The sequence below is a fragment of the Taudactylus pleione genome, unplaced genomic scaffold (genome assembly GCF_031769625.1).
Source record: "Taudactylus pleione unplaced genomic scaffold, aTauple2 ptg000065l, whole genome shotgun sequence".
NCBI classification, from domain to species: domain Eukaryota; kingdom Metazoa; phylum Chordata; class Amphibia; order Anura; family Myobatrachidae; genus Taudactylus; species Taudactylus pleione.
The window spans coordinates 6,423,389-6,440,265 of NW_028284467.1; the positions used below are offsets into that span (position 1 = coordinate 6,423,389).

Genomic DNA, 16,877 nt, shown 5'->3' on the forward strand with positions numbered 1-16,877 from the left:
CGCATCAAAAATGTACTTCCTGTATATGTTGATTATTATCAAAGATATTAAATAGATAATCTACTCTGTATTGATATTATCCTTGTTAGGTGGTAATAAATACCAGAGTATCTCTTTCTTATAAGACCACTTTAATAAAACAATGTTGCATGTTGAGTTGTTACACTATTTTGCTGCTTATCAGTAGACATACCACAGAATATTGTATATTGCGTTGCTATAATTGTTATATTAAATAGTTCTGATAATGTTTTACTTATTGGCAAATATACAACTCATCTATTATTAAAGATGGTGATAATTTATTTAAATCATTCATTAGCATACAATAGATAATTCGTATATGGAGTGCAACAGATATAACTTTATTAACCATGTTAGTGTATTGGGACAGATGGTAGGTGTCTCCAAAAGGTCTTTAGGGATTGTAATGTGTGATGTTTCACTATGATTTTATTTTAGGATTAAATTCCAGAGCAGGTCCCACATATGGGCATTCCTTCAAGCATCTTTTTTTTCTTTTCTTTACCATGATGCATCTTTACAAAACACAAATGCACTCATGTGCATATCTAAATAAGGCCGCTCCTATCTTTGCATTTACTTATTCTAGTCTGAACTAATGCATTGCTGTCTAAAAACGGGTGTGGATTAAAAGATAGATACCAGATGTTTGACATTCAATAGGTCGACAGGGACAAAAGGTCGACATGTAAGAAGGTTGATGGGTACAAATGGTCAACGGGGTCAATAGGTCAACACAAAAATGGTTGAAACATATATTTTTTTGTTTTCTAACTCTAATCTTCACCTAACCTTCCCCTTGGTGCCTAACCCTAACCCTCCCTCCTGGTGCCTAACCCAAACCATCGTGGTAGGTGTCTGACCCTAACTGTCCCTTCTAGTACCTAACTCTCCGGTAAGTGCCTAAGCCTTATAAAAAATAAAAAAAAGTCTACCATTTTTTTGTGTCAACCATTTTTTGTGTGTGTCGACATTTGACCCTGTCGACCATTTGTACTTGTCAACCTTCTTACATGTCGACCTTTAGTGTGTCAACCTTTTGTCCCTGTCAACCTATTGACTGTCTAGCATCTGGTGTCTATCTAGAGTGACAATGTCAACCTTTTTACTGTCGTTCTATAGATAGACCAAATTCCCTAAACACAATCCTCTCAGAAATGATTTGCAATGAAAAATTAAATGGGATCTATGAGACAATTCTGCACAGTGTGGATGATTTCATGTACATTTGTCTGAATGTAAACAATAATGAATAAAAGGTTCCTTCACTATCCAGTGTCCGCATATGAATTTGAAACTACCCGGCTTCAACACATGATGAGCCTCTCTTTGCATCCACCACCAGCAGAAAGAGAGTTAATAATATTAGCACTGCCAGTTTCATGGGATTGGTTGAAGTCACCGCTGATTCTGGCCAATCACCGTTACAGTCTGTGAGAGCCAAAACAAGCCCACGCCGGCTCTCTTACAGCCAATCAGGAGTGACAGAGTGGAGTGAGTGACATTTCTTCCCGCCAGTGGGTTTACAGCTCGTTGTTATCACTCTCTGTGGGCGGGGACGTAGATAAGGAAATGCGTTGCGTCCGTGAGGTGAATAGTGACAGACAGTCGCCTTGACCTATGGGAGTGCCTCCTGTCACCGAGCGGGCCAATCAGCGTCTGGCAGGCAAGAGCGAGCGGCATCAGGGTGATTTAGCACCGTGCATATTGTGTAAGGGCAGGCAGGGAAGATGGCGTTACCTGGGGTCTGTGCCCCTGTTGCTGTCAGTCTATGGCTGCTGTTTGGTGTCGCATTGGCGTCTTTGGGCTTCCTTAACATAGAGGAGCTGACGGAGATGAAGTACGGAATAGAGATTCTGTCAGAGCCGGTGATAAAGGGACAGGTAATCACATAGGGCGCAGCAGCTGTTAGCTCGGTGCACCGGGGTCTGCTCTGCTAACCTGTCACTACAGGTGTAATAGTCCCAGCTGTGCCCTCACCCGTATTACCCGTATTACACTTACCCCCCTCCCCATTACCGTATTACTGTATGTGCTTATACTTATTCTGGGGACTAAGGGCCCTTCAGTACCAGGCTCACTCCCCTCATCCCCATATCCTGTTGATGCTATTTCTTTATTTTGGAAATGTGAGTATAATCCTAGAATGGCTGCAGTGGAAACTTTTTCCAAGACAAAAGGAATGCATTTCTTACCCTATTTTTTATTTTTTTTGTTTTAAATCCCAAACTCCTATCGCACAGTTGTAATAAGAAAGCACTGACATACATTAGATGTGTTAGTGAGTGTTTGTTTCACAGCATCAAAAATAGCTGCACTCCTTCATTTGAATTACAGATGTGTTAAAATGGGTCATGAATGTGCATGTCCAACCTTTATGTTGCAGCCACCAGTGAATAATAGGAAGCGCCATTAATATACTGTTGTTCCCTGGACACTGACTCATTTTAATTCTTGATCACTAATGTAAAATTTGCATCAGATTCCATTTAAGTACAGATGACTTTCCTGAAGGGAACATCTGTTCACGTTTCATCTGTTTGTAAACCAGGGTTAGGTTGATTTTAAGACAGATTTTACTTTTGACATATTGGTGTAAATAATGCCCCTTTCAGACTTTAGATCCGGGAAATTCCCAGGTTTCAACCCGACCCTGGCAAAGAGCAGAGTTGGGCTGAAAACCTGGCTCGATGCGCATTCACTTGGATCTCTACAGTTGTGCTGAATAATGTCAAAAAGGTAACCAAAAAAATGGGGTCTCCATAGGACATGGATGGAGTTCTGATAATGTGTTCCTCACACGCTGGACCCTGAATTATGAATATCCCTTTGGTGTCTGAATTGAAAACTATAAAGTAAGTTTTAAGACTTGCATTATCTTCCTCTGGTAAATCGGTGAGTGTGACTCAACCAATAGGAAACATCTGTCTGATGTACTAAATTAAGCTAGGTACACATGGTTTATTTATTTTCTTGACAGCTGACATGATCTAGAGGACATCCAATTTTCTGTATACATACACAATTATCGTTCCTATAAGTAAGATACATTTCCGTAAATATTGTTGAGGTGATGTTTATTTTTACATGCAGTTTGTCAGAGGATGTCTGTATATACTGCATTTGCTGCATGACCTCTGCTTGTCGGGGACTGACTTACGCCGCGCAGCACTCCTGGGGGGCATATTCAATTGGGAGCAAGGTTTAAACTGCAAAAGACCTCGTTGCCAATTTTGTGTGGGTATGCCACTCCCAATATCTCTGGTGTCCAACTAAAAAAAAAAAAAAAAATGCACATGGGATTTTTTTTCTTATAAAACTCTGTGGTGCGAGGGGGGGAAAAAAGAAGAAACTTATTGGTCCGGTGGTCTCTGTGGCTCCCGGTCATCTCCCCTCCATCTTTGCACTGGGGAGATGTAGTTCTCCCTTCTTCTGCCTCCAGGAGGGGCATGCAAACATTCAATCACCCACTGACACTCACTCACTGACACACATTTATACACACACTTGGGGAAAAATTGGTTGTGCTCTGGGGCTGTGAGGAAAAAAAAAACCTCCCTCTGCTCAAAAAATTAAGAAAACAGCAACTAATTGAATAGCAAGAATCCCGCACCTGTGGGAAAAAAAACCCTGAAGGAGCGGGATTTTTGCTATTCTCGCACCTAATTGAATATATGCCCCCTGATGTCTGGACCTGATCTGTTGAGTTTATGAATGACAGTCAGCTCCAGGTGCTGTGTACACACTGTGCAATAATCGGAATGAGCAGCCGTGAATTGGCTGTTTGGCCTGATAATTGCAGTGTGTACCTTGCATTACTCTAAAGGCACACATCCACTAGACGACAGGCAAAAGACTGCACGATTACGACATTGTAATCGTGCAGTCGTTTGTCTGTCTGTGATGTGACTACACTGAACGAGCAGTCGTTCAGTGAAGGCACATCAATCATCTGCAAACATGTTGAACCTGACGATATCGTCAGGTTGTACAACATATTTGTACGATGATAGTGTCTAAACGACCAGCAATCTGTAAACGATTTTCAAATTATTATCGAACAATAATATTGTAATCGTTCAATCGCTGAATTAAATCGTCTAGTGGATGTGTGCCTTAAGTAGAATGTTATCAAGGAAATGTAAAAAACATTTAGCAATTGGCAAACTTAAGCTAGGTGCAAACTATGCTATTCTCAGCCTGAAGTTGCTATATCAGATGTCAGGGTCAATAATTATGTAGTGTGTATGAAGCACCAGGGTCCCTGCGGTTGGTCTAAAATCCTCCCAATTTCATGCGTTCTAGCTTGTGCTACACGCGATATGTCTGTCCCGTCAGAAAGGCATAGTTCGGAGCCTGTTGCGTGTGCGAAGATCACCCAATCCTGCATCTAAAAAGACGTCGCCTCAACGATTTAAAGTTAGGTAATCGATTGAAACTGAGCAATTATTGTGTAGTGTGTACACTCCACATCTGGTCTTATTGGGATTGTTTTGGTCATATGAATTTGTCTAGGTGTTGGCAGATCTGTCAGGTGTGTACCTAGCTTTAGTTTATTTTCTGTTACACCAGTTCTGGATTGAATTCAAGCAGATACATTTGGTAACTTCATGGTGTATTATAGTGATACTTATTATCTGCGTTCTGTCTGTACGCACTGAAAACTTTATCCTTTTGCAGTAGTGAGCAATCCATTCTGAATAGATACATGAAGGTATAATTTGTATTATTGACATGTTCTCTAAATGTGAGACTATGCATTGCTTTATGCTATTTTGTGCCTTAGTGCAGGGCTAGCCAGTCACCATTCTTTGTTAATGCTTGGACTAAAGCTGGATACCCACGTAAAGATTTTCTGTCCAACCATCCAACTAGTTGATTGGTTGGAATGAACTCTGGTAACTTATGGGGAGTAACTGATGATCAGCAATTTGCTCCTAAATACCAGAAAACAGATAAAAATGGTCGTCAGACAAGTTTGTTAAATGTTTAATCTAAACAATTTGTTCAAACAACAGTTTTTGTCCATTTTCCGGTGTTTGGGAGCAAATTGCTGATTGTCATTTGCTTTCATACCTTACCAGATTTTCATTCCAACCAATCAACTAGTTGGATAGAAAATCTTTACGTGTATATGCAGCTTTTGGCTGACCTCAAACTACAGTAGGTACACCTTAATCTATCCTTGTACTTCAGACCAGTAGCTGTTATAGTAATTGTAATAGCAATAATGGTCTGTTGGTAACACAACTTTCTGATTAAGCTTGTGAAGTGAATGTACGGTACAGTATAGCAGCACATTGTTGGCTTTGCCCATGATGTGCCTTTGTGATGCATTACAATGCTGGAAACTGCTCCCTGAATTGTTCTAAAATCACATTTTAGTTCACAGCCACATAGAAGTGTGTATTCAAATACATGATTTACTGGCTACTATAAGTGTGGCTGTTGTGCAGCATCGTGGTCATCGCTGCTAGTTGAATTTAAGTAATAGATTATTCATTTGCTAGGGAACTGTTTACTCTCCTTCATACCTGATGCTGTTTTCTAAAGTAATATGTAACTGGTAGCTCACAGGCGGGTGTCTAAACAGATGCACAGAGATGCTGCGTCTTATGGGAGTGTCACAGGTGTTGCTGATAGTGGTTGCATTCAAAGTCACAGAACCGTTCACATCGGAGGCCATATACAGAAGCCTGATCTGCAACTACCATAGGGCTGGCGCAAGTTTCCACGGGGCGTCTAAAGGCACACCAAGCAGTATGTCAGCATCAGTCCTTGCACGGATGTGCATCAGGGAAGGACTTTGTAGCAGACTCAGAATAAGGCTCTTTATGAGCAAGGACACGTAGGTACTTGATAATATACATGGATAAAAAAGCTACAAAGGTGGGCAATTCCTTTAATTGCACTACTTGAATTGTGCAAGGTTTGTGGACTTTAGTAAATAAACAATAAAATGTCATTCAAAATATTCCCCTACCTGAATAAAAGTACTACTTTGTGGACAGTGACTTATTAGTACTTTAAAAAACAAAACAAAAAAACTCCAAAACTTGTGACATACAGTAGGCGTGAAGGTCATTAAAAAATCATCTTCTTTAAATAGGGTAAATGAACTGCCAGCACTGCTTTCTGTTTTGTTCCAGGATAATGAAGCCCTGTTCTCTTGTTTTAAGGTGCAAACCTCTAAATTAAATAGTTACTGCAAAGTTCTATTTAATCCAGCAGTGCATTCAAGGGGAAAAAGACAGTTATAAACGCTACCGCTACATAGTTTCACTTCCCCCTGCAACATTTATTATGTATATTGCACAGCAATTAAATGATTCAGTCTTTACCCCTGTCAATCTTGCAATATTTTGGGGGCAATTCAATTGTTTTAGGTGCCCATAGCTCCCATCTAAACTGACTGGGATCTATTCAGTTGTATTGGGCGCCCAGCCCTGAGGCTGCACTTATCGCTGATTTCTGTTTGCACCCTTCTGAGGTGCGAGCAGAAATCTGCCTAAAGTAGGGTTTTGGCGAGTGCCAAGTCTCCCTACTGCAGTACAGCCAGCACTTAGCGCGGGGGAAGCTGCCTTATGCTGCTAATCCTGTGCATTTGTGCGCACAAACAAATGAACAATTCCTGTCACTTTAGATGGGAGCATTGGGCGTTCAAAACAATGAAATTGCCCCTTATATTCCCTCTGACACCAACAACACACACATGTATCTAGGGGGCCATTTTATTTAGGAGCAATGTGCCGCGAACATCCCACAATGGCCGGCTGTGCACATATTTGGCCAAGCCACTAATTGATTAGCGCCCTGTGACTCTGGCATTTGTGAGAAAACCGGAGCACCCAGTAGTAACCCACTACACAGTGAGAACATGCTAACTCAAGTCACACAGTCTAACTCATGGCCCCAACAATGCTTATCATTTAACACTGATGACATAAATATACATATGTGATGGACCACTATGGAAACTGTGACTCATCATGGGAATCAGGAAGTTGAGAGAATTTTTGGGATAAATCAAAATATTTTTGACTGTCCGTTTGATCAAATGACATATCTTGTACAGTAACGGTAGTTTCAGGTTTACAGCAACTTTGAAGGGTTTCTCCCTTCTTTCCCTTCCTCTTTTTGGGTGCTAACTTCTGTTTCTTCAAGCTACAATACTCAACCTTTATTTGCATTGTAGCCATGTCCAGCTTGAATTATAGATACTTTTCTCATTCATATGCTTCTTATTATAGGTTTTCATAGTATTATTCATAATATATACACAGTGCCTTGCTAAAGTATTCACCCCCCTTTGCATTTTTCTTGAATTAAAGGGGGGTGATTACTTTAGCAAGTGTCACATGCTAAACAACCTGGAATTAAAATGGATTGTTTGAAGGTGTGTATCATTTCATTCACAGAACATGCCTACAATTGTGAAGTTGTTGTGGGTTTTTTTTTTTTTTTTTTTTTATATTGTGAATCAAACAACATTTAGGATAACATAACAGAAAAGTTCAGCGTGCATAACTATTCACCCCCCTAAAGTCAGTACTTTGCCAAGCCACCTTTTGCGGCAATTACAGCTGCAAGTCGCTTTGGATAAGTCTCTATGAGCTTGCCACATCTGGGATATTTGCCCATTCCTCAAGGCAAAACTGCTCCAGCTCCTTCATGTTGGATGGTTTCTGCTTGTGAACAGCAATCTTCAAGTCTGACCACAGATTCTCAATTGGATTGAGATCTGGGCTTGACTTGGCCATTCCAACACATTTAAATGTTTCCCCTTAAACCACACGAGTGTTGCTTTAGCAGTATGCTTCGGGTCATTGTCCTGCTGAAGACCTCCGTCCCAGTCTCAAATCACAGGCAAACTGAAACAGGTTTTGCTCAAGAATATTCCTGTATTTAGCACCATCTATCTTTCCCTCGACTTGAATCTGTTTCCCAGTCCCTGCTGCTGAAAAGCATCCCCACATCATGATTCTGTCACCACCATGTTTCACTGTGGGGATGGTGTTTTTGGGGTGATGGGATGTGTTGGGTTTGCGCCAGACATAGTGTTTTCCTTGGTGGCTGAAAAGTTACATTTTAGTCTCCTCTGACCAGAGCAGCTTCCTCCATACATTTGGGGAGTCGCCCACATGCCTTTTGGCAAACTCAAATCGTGTCTTCTTATTTTTATCACTAAGTAATGGCTTTTTCTGGCCAGTCTTCCATAAAGCCTAGCTCTATGGAGTGTACGGCTTATTGTGGTCACGTGCACAGATACACCAGTCTTTGCTGTGGGACTCTGCAGCTCCTTCAGGGTTACCTTTTGGTCTCTGTGCTGCCTCTCTGATTAATGCCCTCTTTGCCCGGTCTGTGAGTTTTGGTGGGCGGCCCTCTCTTGGCAGGTTTGTTGTGGTACCATGTTCTTTCCATTTGATGATGATGATGGATTTGATGGTGCTCAGAGGGATCATCAAAGATTTGGATATTTTTTTTCTAACCCAACCCAGAATTGTACTTCTCAAAAACTTTGTTCCTGACTTGTTTGGAGAGTTCCTTGGTCTTCATAGTGTGATGCCTCTTGCTTAGTGGTGTTGCAGCCTCTGGGGCCTTTCAAAAAAGGGTGTTTATACTGATAGATCATGTGACACTTAGATTTCACACAGGTGTACTTCATTTTACTAATTATGTGACTTCTGAAGGTAATTGGTTGCACCAGAACTTTTGAGGGGCTTCATAGCAAAGGGGGTGATTACATGTACATGCCAATTTTCTGATTTTTATTTATAAAGATTATTTTTTATATATATTCTTCTCATTTGACTTCACCAAATTAGACTTATTTGTGCAGATCCATCACATAAAATGCAGGTTAAAAAATAAATAAATTACAGGTTGTAATGTAACAAAAAAGGTAAAAAGCCAAGGGGGTGAATACTTTTGCAAGGCACTGTATATATGTGTGTGTGCTAGCATATTCAGTTGCTCTTTGCAATTACACTGGTAGATATTGAGAGTGAAGCTGGAAAATGAAAGTACTTTGAAATGCTACAAGCATAATGTTTTACATTCAGGAGTATAGTGCTTTGCGCAATAGTTAGCGCTGAATCTGCACTTTTTTTTTGTGTAACTGTATTTTTTTTTGAGACAAATATTAAAGTACAGATACATATTGAGATACATATGAAGATATATATATTATAGCTTGACGACAATTCAAGGGTGAACATAGCAATAATAGGCTTCAAATCGCAAGTGATTTTGGATAACAGTGAAACATAGTTGGTGAATTAAGCTCAATTGTTCTTTTGCTATGCGTTTTAATATTTTGGAAATGAAAATAAATAGTTTAGGCTCAACCCAATTTCGCCTTATTATAATTAACAGAGAGGTGAGACCTCAGAATTTCAAAAGTTACATTTAAAAAAAAAAAAAAAAACCTTTCGTAAAATTAAAATACAAACACTGGAACGAAATTGTTGCATTGAATTTAGAGTTCTGTTAGACAAAGAACATAATTGTCTCATGTCTAATTTTATTTTTTATCAATTGTATAAAAGACAGAGGAAAGGATATGATAAAAGATAAGTATATATGAAAGATCTAGATGAATAAGGGAAAGAAAGAGAGAGAAGGAATAGGAGGGGAGGTAAAGGGAAGAGCAGTGGATCTGGAGCACGGAGGAGGCCGCACTCCACGACAGCTAAGTATACGGGATGAAATTAGATATACTCTATGGCTGGACTGGGGTTTTGTCGGAGGCAAGATATGATTGCAGCCACTGCGTTGGTTGAAAACATCTAAGTATCATGCTTCCAATTTTGCTGGGTTGAGATTCGATGTATCTCCCAAATGCTAAAGAATTTTTTAACATGAAGCTCTTTACAAATAGGAGCTTCTGTCCTATCCATTTTAAAAACGAAGAACAGCTTCTCCTCAAACAGTTTAAAGGAAGGTGGGTGTGGGGATAGCCATTGTTGCAGGATACTCTTACAGGCAACATTAGAGATTATGATAAGAATTTTCCTGTTGTCTAGATGTAGATGGTGGTCAGGGTTTAAAAAACCTAATACTGCCCATTCAGGGGTTAGCAAAAATGATTGGGTAAAAGTGGATGTTGTATAGCGAGCGATTTGTGACCAGAATGTCTGGTTTGGAGTGCAACTCCAGAGTCAATTAAAAAGTTTAGCGGGAGAAATGCTACATTTGAGACAGGAGGGGGAATCCGACACGCCAACCACATTCGTGCGTGATAGGGAAAGGTAGCCTCTGTAGAATATTATATCTCTATCTCTCATCTCGCTATCTGTAGTTGCTAGTAGAGTATTCAACGAATATGAGAGAGTGGCCAGGATATCAGGAGTTTGAAGGTGTGGAGATTGTTCCTGCCATGTCGATATGCCTGTGCGGTGTTGTTGGGAGAAACAAGGTGAATGTACCCGTGAATAAAAATGAGAGATCAATCTAGGGGGTTGGTCCAGTCTGAGGAATCACTAGTCTCATATATTATTCCAATCAGTAGGTGATAGATTATGTAGGGACTTATTTGCATAGTGCTGAGATTGGAAAAAGGCGAAAATATGGTGTTTGAGAGAACCAAATTTTTCTAACGCTTTATGGAAAGTTAACGGTTTACGAGATGGTATATCCATAATGCATCTAAGAGAAGAAAGCCCTGTTCTAGACCAAGAGTAGAAGGAAAAGTTGGTACCGCTGTTTGGAAAGCTGGGTTACCCAGAATGGCAAAAACAAGGAATGGGAGGGCTTTAAATTCCAGGGTTTTCTTATTTTGAACCACACTGTTCTAGTAGACTCTACTAAGTAGAGGTTAGCAACTGATTGTCTTATACTGCAGGTGGGATATCTGTTTTTTGCCATGTGAAGGAAGGCTACTAGGTGAATACCTGGTATGAGTTGTTGTTCTAATTCAGAGTTGGAATATTTTATTTTTGGAATGTATCCAATCAGATAGCCGCTTGGTTGTAAAAAACTATGTGAGGAAAATTTATGCCCCCTTCTTTTTTTAGTTTGTTGTGTTTTTTTTTTTTTTGTAGGATTTTTAAGGCTGATTCTGGGTTTGTTGCCATTACGAATTTGTTCATCTCTATTAGTTAATACTACGGGTAAGACCTGTAAAGTGTATAATAATTTCGGAAAGGATATTATTTTTATGAGTTGTGCTCGGTCCAAAAATAAGAATTGTAAATTTTGCCAATTATTCAATTCAGCCTTGACTTTGGAAATTACTTAACTAGTAATATTGAGTATAAAAAGGATAGATTTTTCATTAATTGAATACCTAGATAGGGAATAGAAGTAGAGAGCCACTTGAGATTTAGGTTTGTTGCCCAACGGGGACATTGAACTTGAGATAAGGTCATGGCAATTGAGTTCTGGATGTTAATAGAAAAGCTAGAAATTAGGCCAAATTGAGATATATTCGACAATACCTCATTCATACTTTCTTCAGGGTTGGAGAAAATCCAGAATTTTAAGGGACTTGGTATCTATAGAAATGCCTTTAAAATTGTCTAGGGTTTGAAAAATACGCAGCAAGGGGTGCAGGGCCAAATTGAAAAGGTGGGGGGGAGTTTAAAGGATACCCTTGCCTTGTTTCTCTAGCAAGATGGACATGACACCTATTAAATTGTTAACAATTAGTTTGATTTTGGGGTCGGAATAAAAAAAATGGATCAGTTTGATGAATCGAGGACCGAATGCTCTCCAGCACCTAATAGAGGTGCGGACAGGCTGTCTTAAAAGGACATTTTGATAATTTTTACAGTTTTTAGACACAACGATGGCAGAAATAGCTGATCGAAGACCGAATATCGCGAATTGGTAAAGCCTAATTGATGTGTCAAAAGCGAAGGCATCAGTGTCTGTAGGCGGGTGATGGTGATTTTAGCAATTTAAAGTCCTGGTTCAGGAGTGTGATGGGGCGATATCACTTCACCAGTTCTTCATCTATTTGTTTTGGTAATAATATGGTATGGGCTTCGTTGAAGTCTGGGTAATGTACACTACCTTTTAAGATAATGTGGAAGAGGGAGTAAAGTGTAGGGGTTAATTCTTCTTCATATAAAAGCTTATAGTACTCACCACTGAAGCCATTTGGCCTAGGAGCTATTTTAAATTTAAGTGTTTGGATGGTATGCCGGACCTCCTCAACTGTTATGTCCGCTTCCAACATCTCCCATTGTGACGTTTCTAATTTAGGTAAATTTGCTTCAGAGAGTAAGGAAGATGCTAATTGGGGAGAGTCAGGAGTTGCTAGGTAAAGTTCAGAAAAGTACGAATAGAAGCTGTTTTCTATGTCTGATTGGGACGTGATAAAACCTCCTGAATTTTTTAGTTTGGAAATAAATTTCCTTTTGGATTGCTGACGGCCATATGTGACAATAGCGTACCCACCTTCCCTTCCCATCTGAAATATAAATTTATTGCATATGACTCCTTCAATTGGGCTTCGTTAGAGAGAAAAGTTTCCAGGAGACTTTTGTGTTGTATATAAACATCTTTGTGGATGTCTGACGGGTCATTTAAGTATCTGTGATAAGCTTCACTAAGATTTAGGTTGAGTTTTTTTTTTTTTTTTTCCTCTCTGTTCCTTTGTGACATGTAAGTGATTACGTGGCCACACATAACGGCCTTTGCCGCAGACCAAAATAGGACAGCGTCGTTTTGGTGAATATCATTGGTGGTTTTGTAGAAATTCCCATTTTATTGTGCTTTTAGATTGATTGATTTATTTTTTTTATAAATCTTCATTTGAGTATACATAGGATAGGAAGTGCCAGGTCATGTTTTTGTTATGTGAGGAGCCCAAAATATACAATACCCTGGTGTCCAAAGTCAAACAGGGCAGCAATCTGCACTAATAATAAAAAAATATAATATACAGCAGAGCATCCCAAACTTCTTTGAATCGCGGTGCCCTAGAGTATCGGCGTTGTTTTCATGACACCCTTAAGCCAAAAGTCTGTTATTGAGCAAAAAATTAAGAAAATTGCACTTACCTGTCATCCACAGGTTGAGGTATGTGGTCTTGGACAGGTTTGCGCATCTGTTTTTCCACATACAGGTTGAGTCTCCCATATCCAAATATTCCGAAATACGGAATATTCCGAATTACGGAATAATTTTGGCATGACTGAGATAATAAAACCTTTGATTTTTGATGGTTCAATGTACACAAACTTTGTCTAAGGCACAAATTATTAAAAATATGGTATAAAATTACCTTCAGGCTGTGTGTATAGGGTGTAAATGAAACATAAATTTATTTCATGTATGTACACAAACTTTGCTTGAGCCACAAAATTATTGAAAATATTGTATAAAATGAGCTGCAGGCTATGTGTATAAGGTGCATATAACACATATATGCATTCTGTGTGTATATTGGGGTCCCATTCCCAAGATATTTCATTATGATATGCAATTATTCCAAAATACGGAATATTCCGTTATCCAAAATACCCCTGGTCCCAAGCATTTTGGATATGGGAGACTCAACCTGTATTTACATTTCATTGACCATAAATAATTTAATTTTGTGCTGGACCACCAACCTGAGGCACACCTGCAAGTGTCCAAAGTCACCCTAGGGTGCTACGGCACACAGTTTGGGAACCACTGATATACAGTATATACATTTTTGTAAAGCATAAGCTAAGGGTTATGCACAGTAAACCAATATAGCCACAAGATGGTGCTGTTGTTGCTAAATTACATTGTGTGAGAAAAATAATGGTCAATCTAAGTAAGCTATACACCAGTGGTTCCCAAACTTTTTGAATCATGGCGCTCTAGTGCATCAGAATTGTTTTCATGGCACCTCTAAGCCAAAAGTTTGTTTATTGAGAAATTCAGAGAATAATGTAGTGAGCAAATTGTGCTGACCTGTCATCCTTAGGCTCAGTTATATAGTGGTGGACAGGTTTGTGCTTCTTTTTGTGCACATATTTACATTACATTGACCATAAAGAATTTGATTTGGTGCTGGACCACCAACCTGAGGCACCCCTGCAAGTGTTCAGAGGCACATCCAGGGTGCCGCGACGCACAGTTTGGGAACCACTGCTATACACTGAGAAGTATCCCCAGTTGGGATGATATATAGATATTTTATAGATTAAACTTCAGTATATATTTTATGCCAGTGGGGGCGAGAGGGAAGGGCAATTGGGGAAGAGAGGTAATATGGAGAGGGCTAAAGGTGGAGAAGTATAGACAATAGATATGGAGGTTGATGAGAAGGGGTAGAAAATTCAGGTTAAAAGGAGACAAAGAATATGAAGCATGGTCACACTAACAAGAGTCCAGTCAATGGTCTTGAATAAACTGGACAGAGACACGAGACTCTTCCTCCGCAGATACAAGCTGACTGGCAGTGGATTACTCCACACCCTCCAGTGGTCGGTAGGTAGTTGGATGGATCTTCCGGCCAGGTAGCAGGCTTACGTGGAGTCAGGCACAGCAGGAGACAGGTCCACGTCTGCAGCACCCCCCGTGCAGTTTCTCCAGAGGTCGGCAGCCACAGCGGGATCCCTCCTCTCAAACTGGAGCGGCAGGCAGTGGGGGGTCAAGGGATGAAGAAGACTGGGACAGCAGCCGGAGAAGATCCGTCTCTCAGTAGCGCCAGGTCCCATCAGCGGCACAGCAGACAGCTCCCCCAGCAAGGCTCCTGGCTCTAAGGATCAGACCTCTTGAAAGCAGGGGTGAGAGGTCAGCAGTCACAGCGGCACACTTCTTCTCAGATTCAAGCGGCAAGCAGAGAGGAGCCGAGAGTCTAAGCAGGTTGGATCAGCATCCCCACGGGGTCTGTCCAGTAGCCGCTTCAGGTCCAGTCAGCGGCAGTTACCCCAGTAGAGCTCCTGGCTCTATGAAACAGACCTCACAAAAGCAGGAGGGAGATGACAGGGCGCCCAGCAGTGCAGCCCTCCAGAATTTTCTCCACATAAGGAGGACCACGCCGCACTGGGAGCTTGTTCACCCGGTAAGTGGAGCAGCCACCAAAGGGTCCGTTCTCCGGTGGCGTTCTTCTGCAACAGGGGGGGAGAATAGGAGAACAATGGTCGGGTGTGAGACAGAGGGTTGGACTCTGTGCAGCCCAAGTGCTCAACTAGTCGGGTGTCTCTTCGCCTTGGAATGCCCACGCCATGTGGCCTAAGTATCTGAGGCCAGACTCTGGTGGATAAGATGGTCTGTTCAGCTCACAACCAGGATCACCCGATGGCTCTCACCCTAAGTTTACAGATGTGGTATTAGTCAATTGGGTCATGGATGGATAGAGATGTTTAAGAGCTGAGACTTGGAGCTGAGTAAAACTTGGCAATCCCGATGCTCTGCCCACCGGAAGTCCGATTCTGCACTTTTAAGGTTTGTGTAGCGTGTTGTCTAAAAGAGAGAAGGATAAAAATAATTATATTTGAATCCAACTTTTTGTGCTCATGGGAGTTTTGTGCTTGTGTTAGCCCATTGGCATTTTTCTTTTTTAATCTTTTTACTATGCATATTGTATGCAAATGGACATTTGACATGAGTTTTACTAATGTTGTTTGGCCTCCCAAGGCGCCAAAAATGTGGAAATGCATAGAGATTAAAAACTTGTATACAACACAAGGAAATATGCCAATGGTTGTGAAAACATCAATGGTTTGTCATTTTGGTCCTGTTTATGTCATGAAGAGCATGCAAACTCACTTTAAAAAAAAAAAAGTTGATATACATGCCTTAGGTGTTTAGTTTTTGTTACGCTTCCAAAAGTTTTCGTAAGGTTATTGTGTACCATGAACTCTGCAATTACACTGTTTGCTATTCAGCAGTAGAATGTTTGAGCACAGAGTTTATTAAACAGTGAAACAGTCACAGATTTAAGTCACCTCTTTTTGGTGTTCTGTTAGATTAAGGACAAATTTCTTATTCATGTAATTGGGGTACATTGGACCATTGGCATGGGGACCATTGGCATGTAGTGCCTCCTTTATTTCTACCAATGGCACAGATTGCGTATTATCAGAAAACCAACTACCCAAAGGCTAATCTTTCTCGGTCTGTTGTTAGATTGAGTAGAGGGTGTTGCTCCCAGTATACAAGGCTCTTGACACAGACTGGTAAGGTATCTATTGGCTTGCAGACAGATCTCTGTATAAAGGTACTGCGGAAGGTGTGCAGTTTGCATTATATAATTTTCATTCTCGAAATGGCCTGTCTCGCCATCACCTTGATTGATTTCCTGTCTCCGTGGATGCATTGGTCACTCCTCTGGTATTTGTGGGTTGACAACTTCAACAGGAGATGTCCATTTGCCACATGGAACTGGATAATTATGATGATGGATGCTAGCCTTCAGGACATAGGGGCTGTTGTTCTTCATAGAAATTTTCATGATTTGTAGTCACCAACAGATGCAGCTGCCAATCGGCATTCTAGAGTTAAGGGCAGTTAGAAATGCTCTAGTTCAGGGACAATTTCTCTTTCCATAGGAATTGAGTCCGACATGCCACCATGATGGCCTACATCAATCATCAGTGAAGCACAAAGAGATCCCTTGAATTGAAGACCTCTGAGATCATGCACTTTGCAGAAGAAAACATTCTGGCAATATTGGCAGTATTCAAACTGTACCAGGAGTGGAAAACTCCACATAAATCGTGTCCTGCATACAGGAGAATAGTCTATCAGCCAGGACATTTTTCAGTGAATTGTGTACAAATGGAGCTTCACCTGAACAACCTGTTCCTTGGTATCTATGTTTACGAATGTTAATGTTTTCATAAGTCCAATAGTGTAGGTTTGGTTGGAACCACACTGTGAATGTACCCATTCAAAGAGAAAGCCTTGTGATGTCCCTATTCTAA

At 40.6% G+C, this 16,877-nt stretch overlaps 1 protein-coding gene across 2 annotated transcripts in view; it reads left to right on the plus strand.

Moving 5' to 3' along the window:
- The first annotated feature begins 1,717 nt into the window (after window positions 1-1,717).
- The window catches only part of OS9 (OS9 endoplasmic reticulum lectin), a 68,350-nt gene continuing 53,190 nt past the window's right edge, over window positions 1,718-16,877 (plus strand). For both annotated transcript variants that reach the window (XM_088465917.1, XM_088465918.1), the window contains exon 1: window positions 1,718-1,907. In XM_088465917.1, coding sequence (XP_088322043.1) covers window positions 1,755-1,907 — 153 coding nt within the window. In that variant the 5' untranslated portion in view covers window positions 1,718-1,754. The remainder of the gene's footprint in view (window positions 1,908-16,877) is intronic.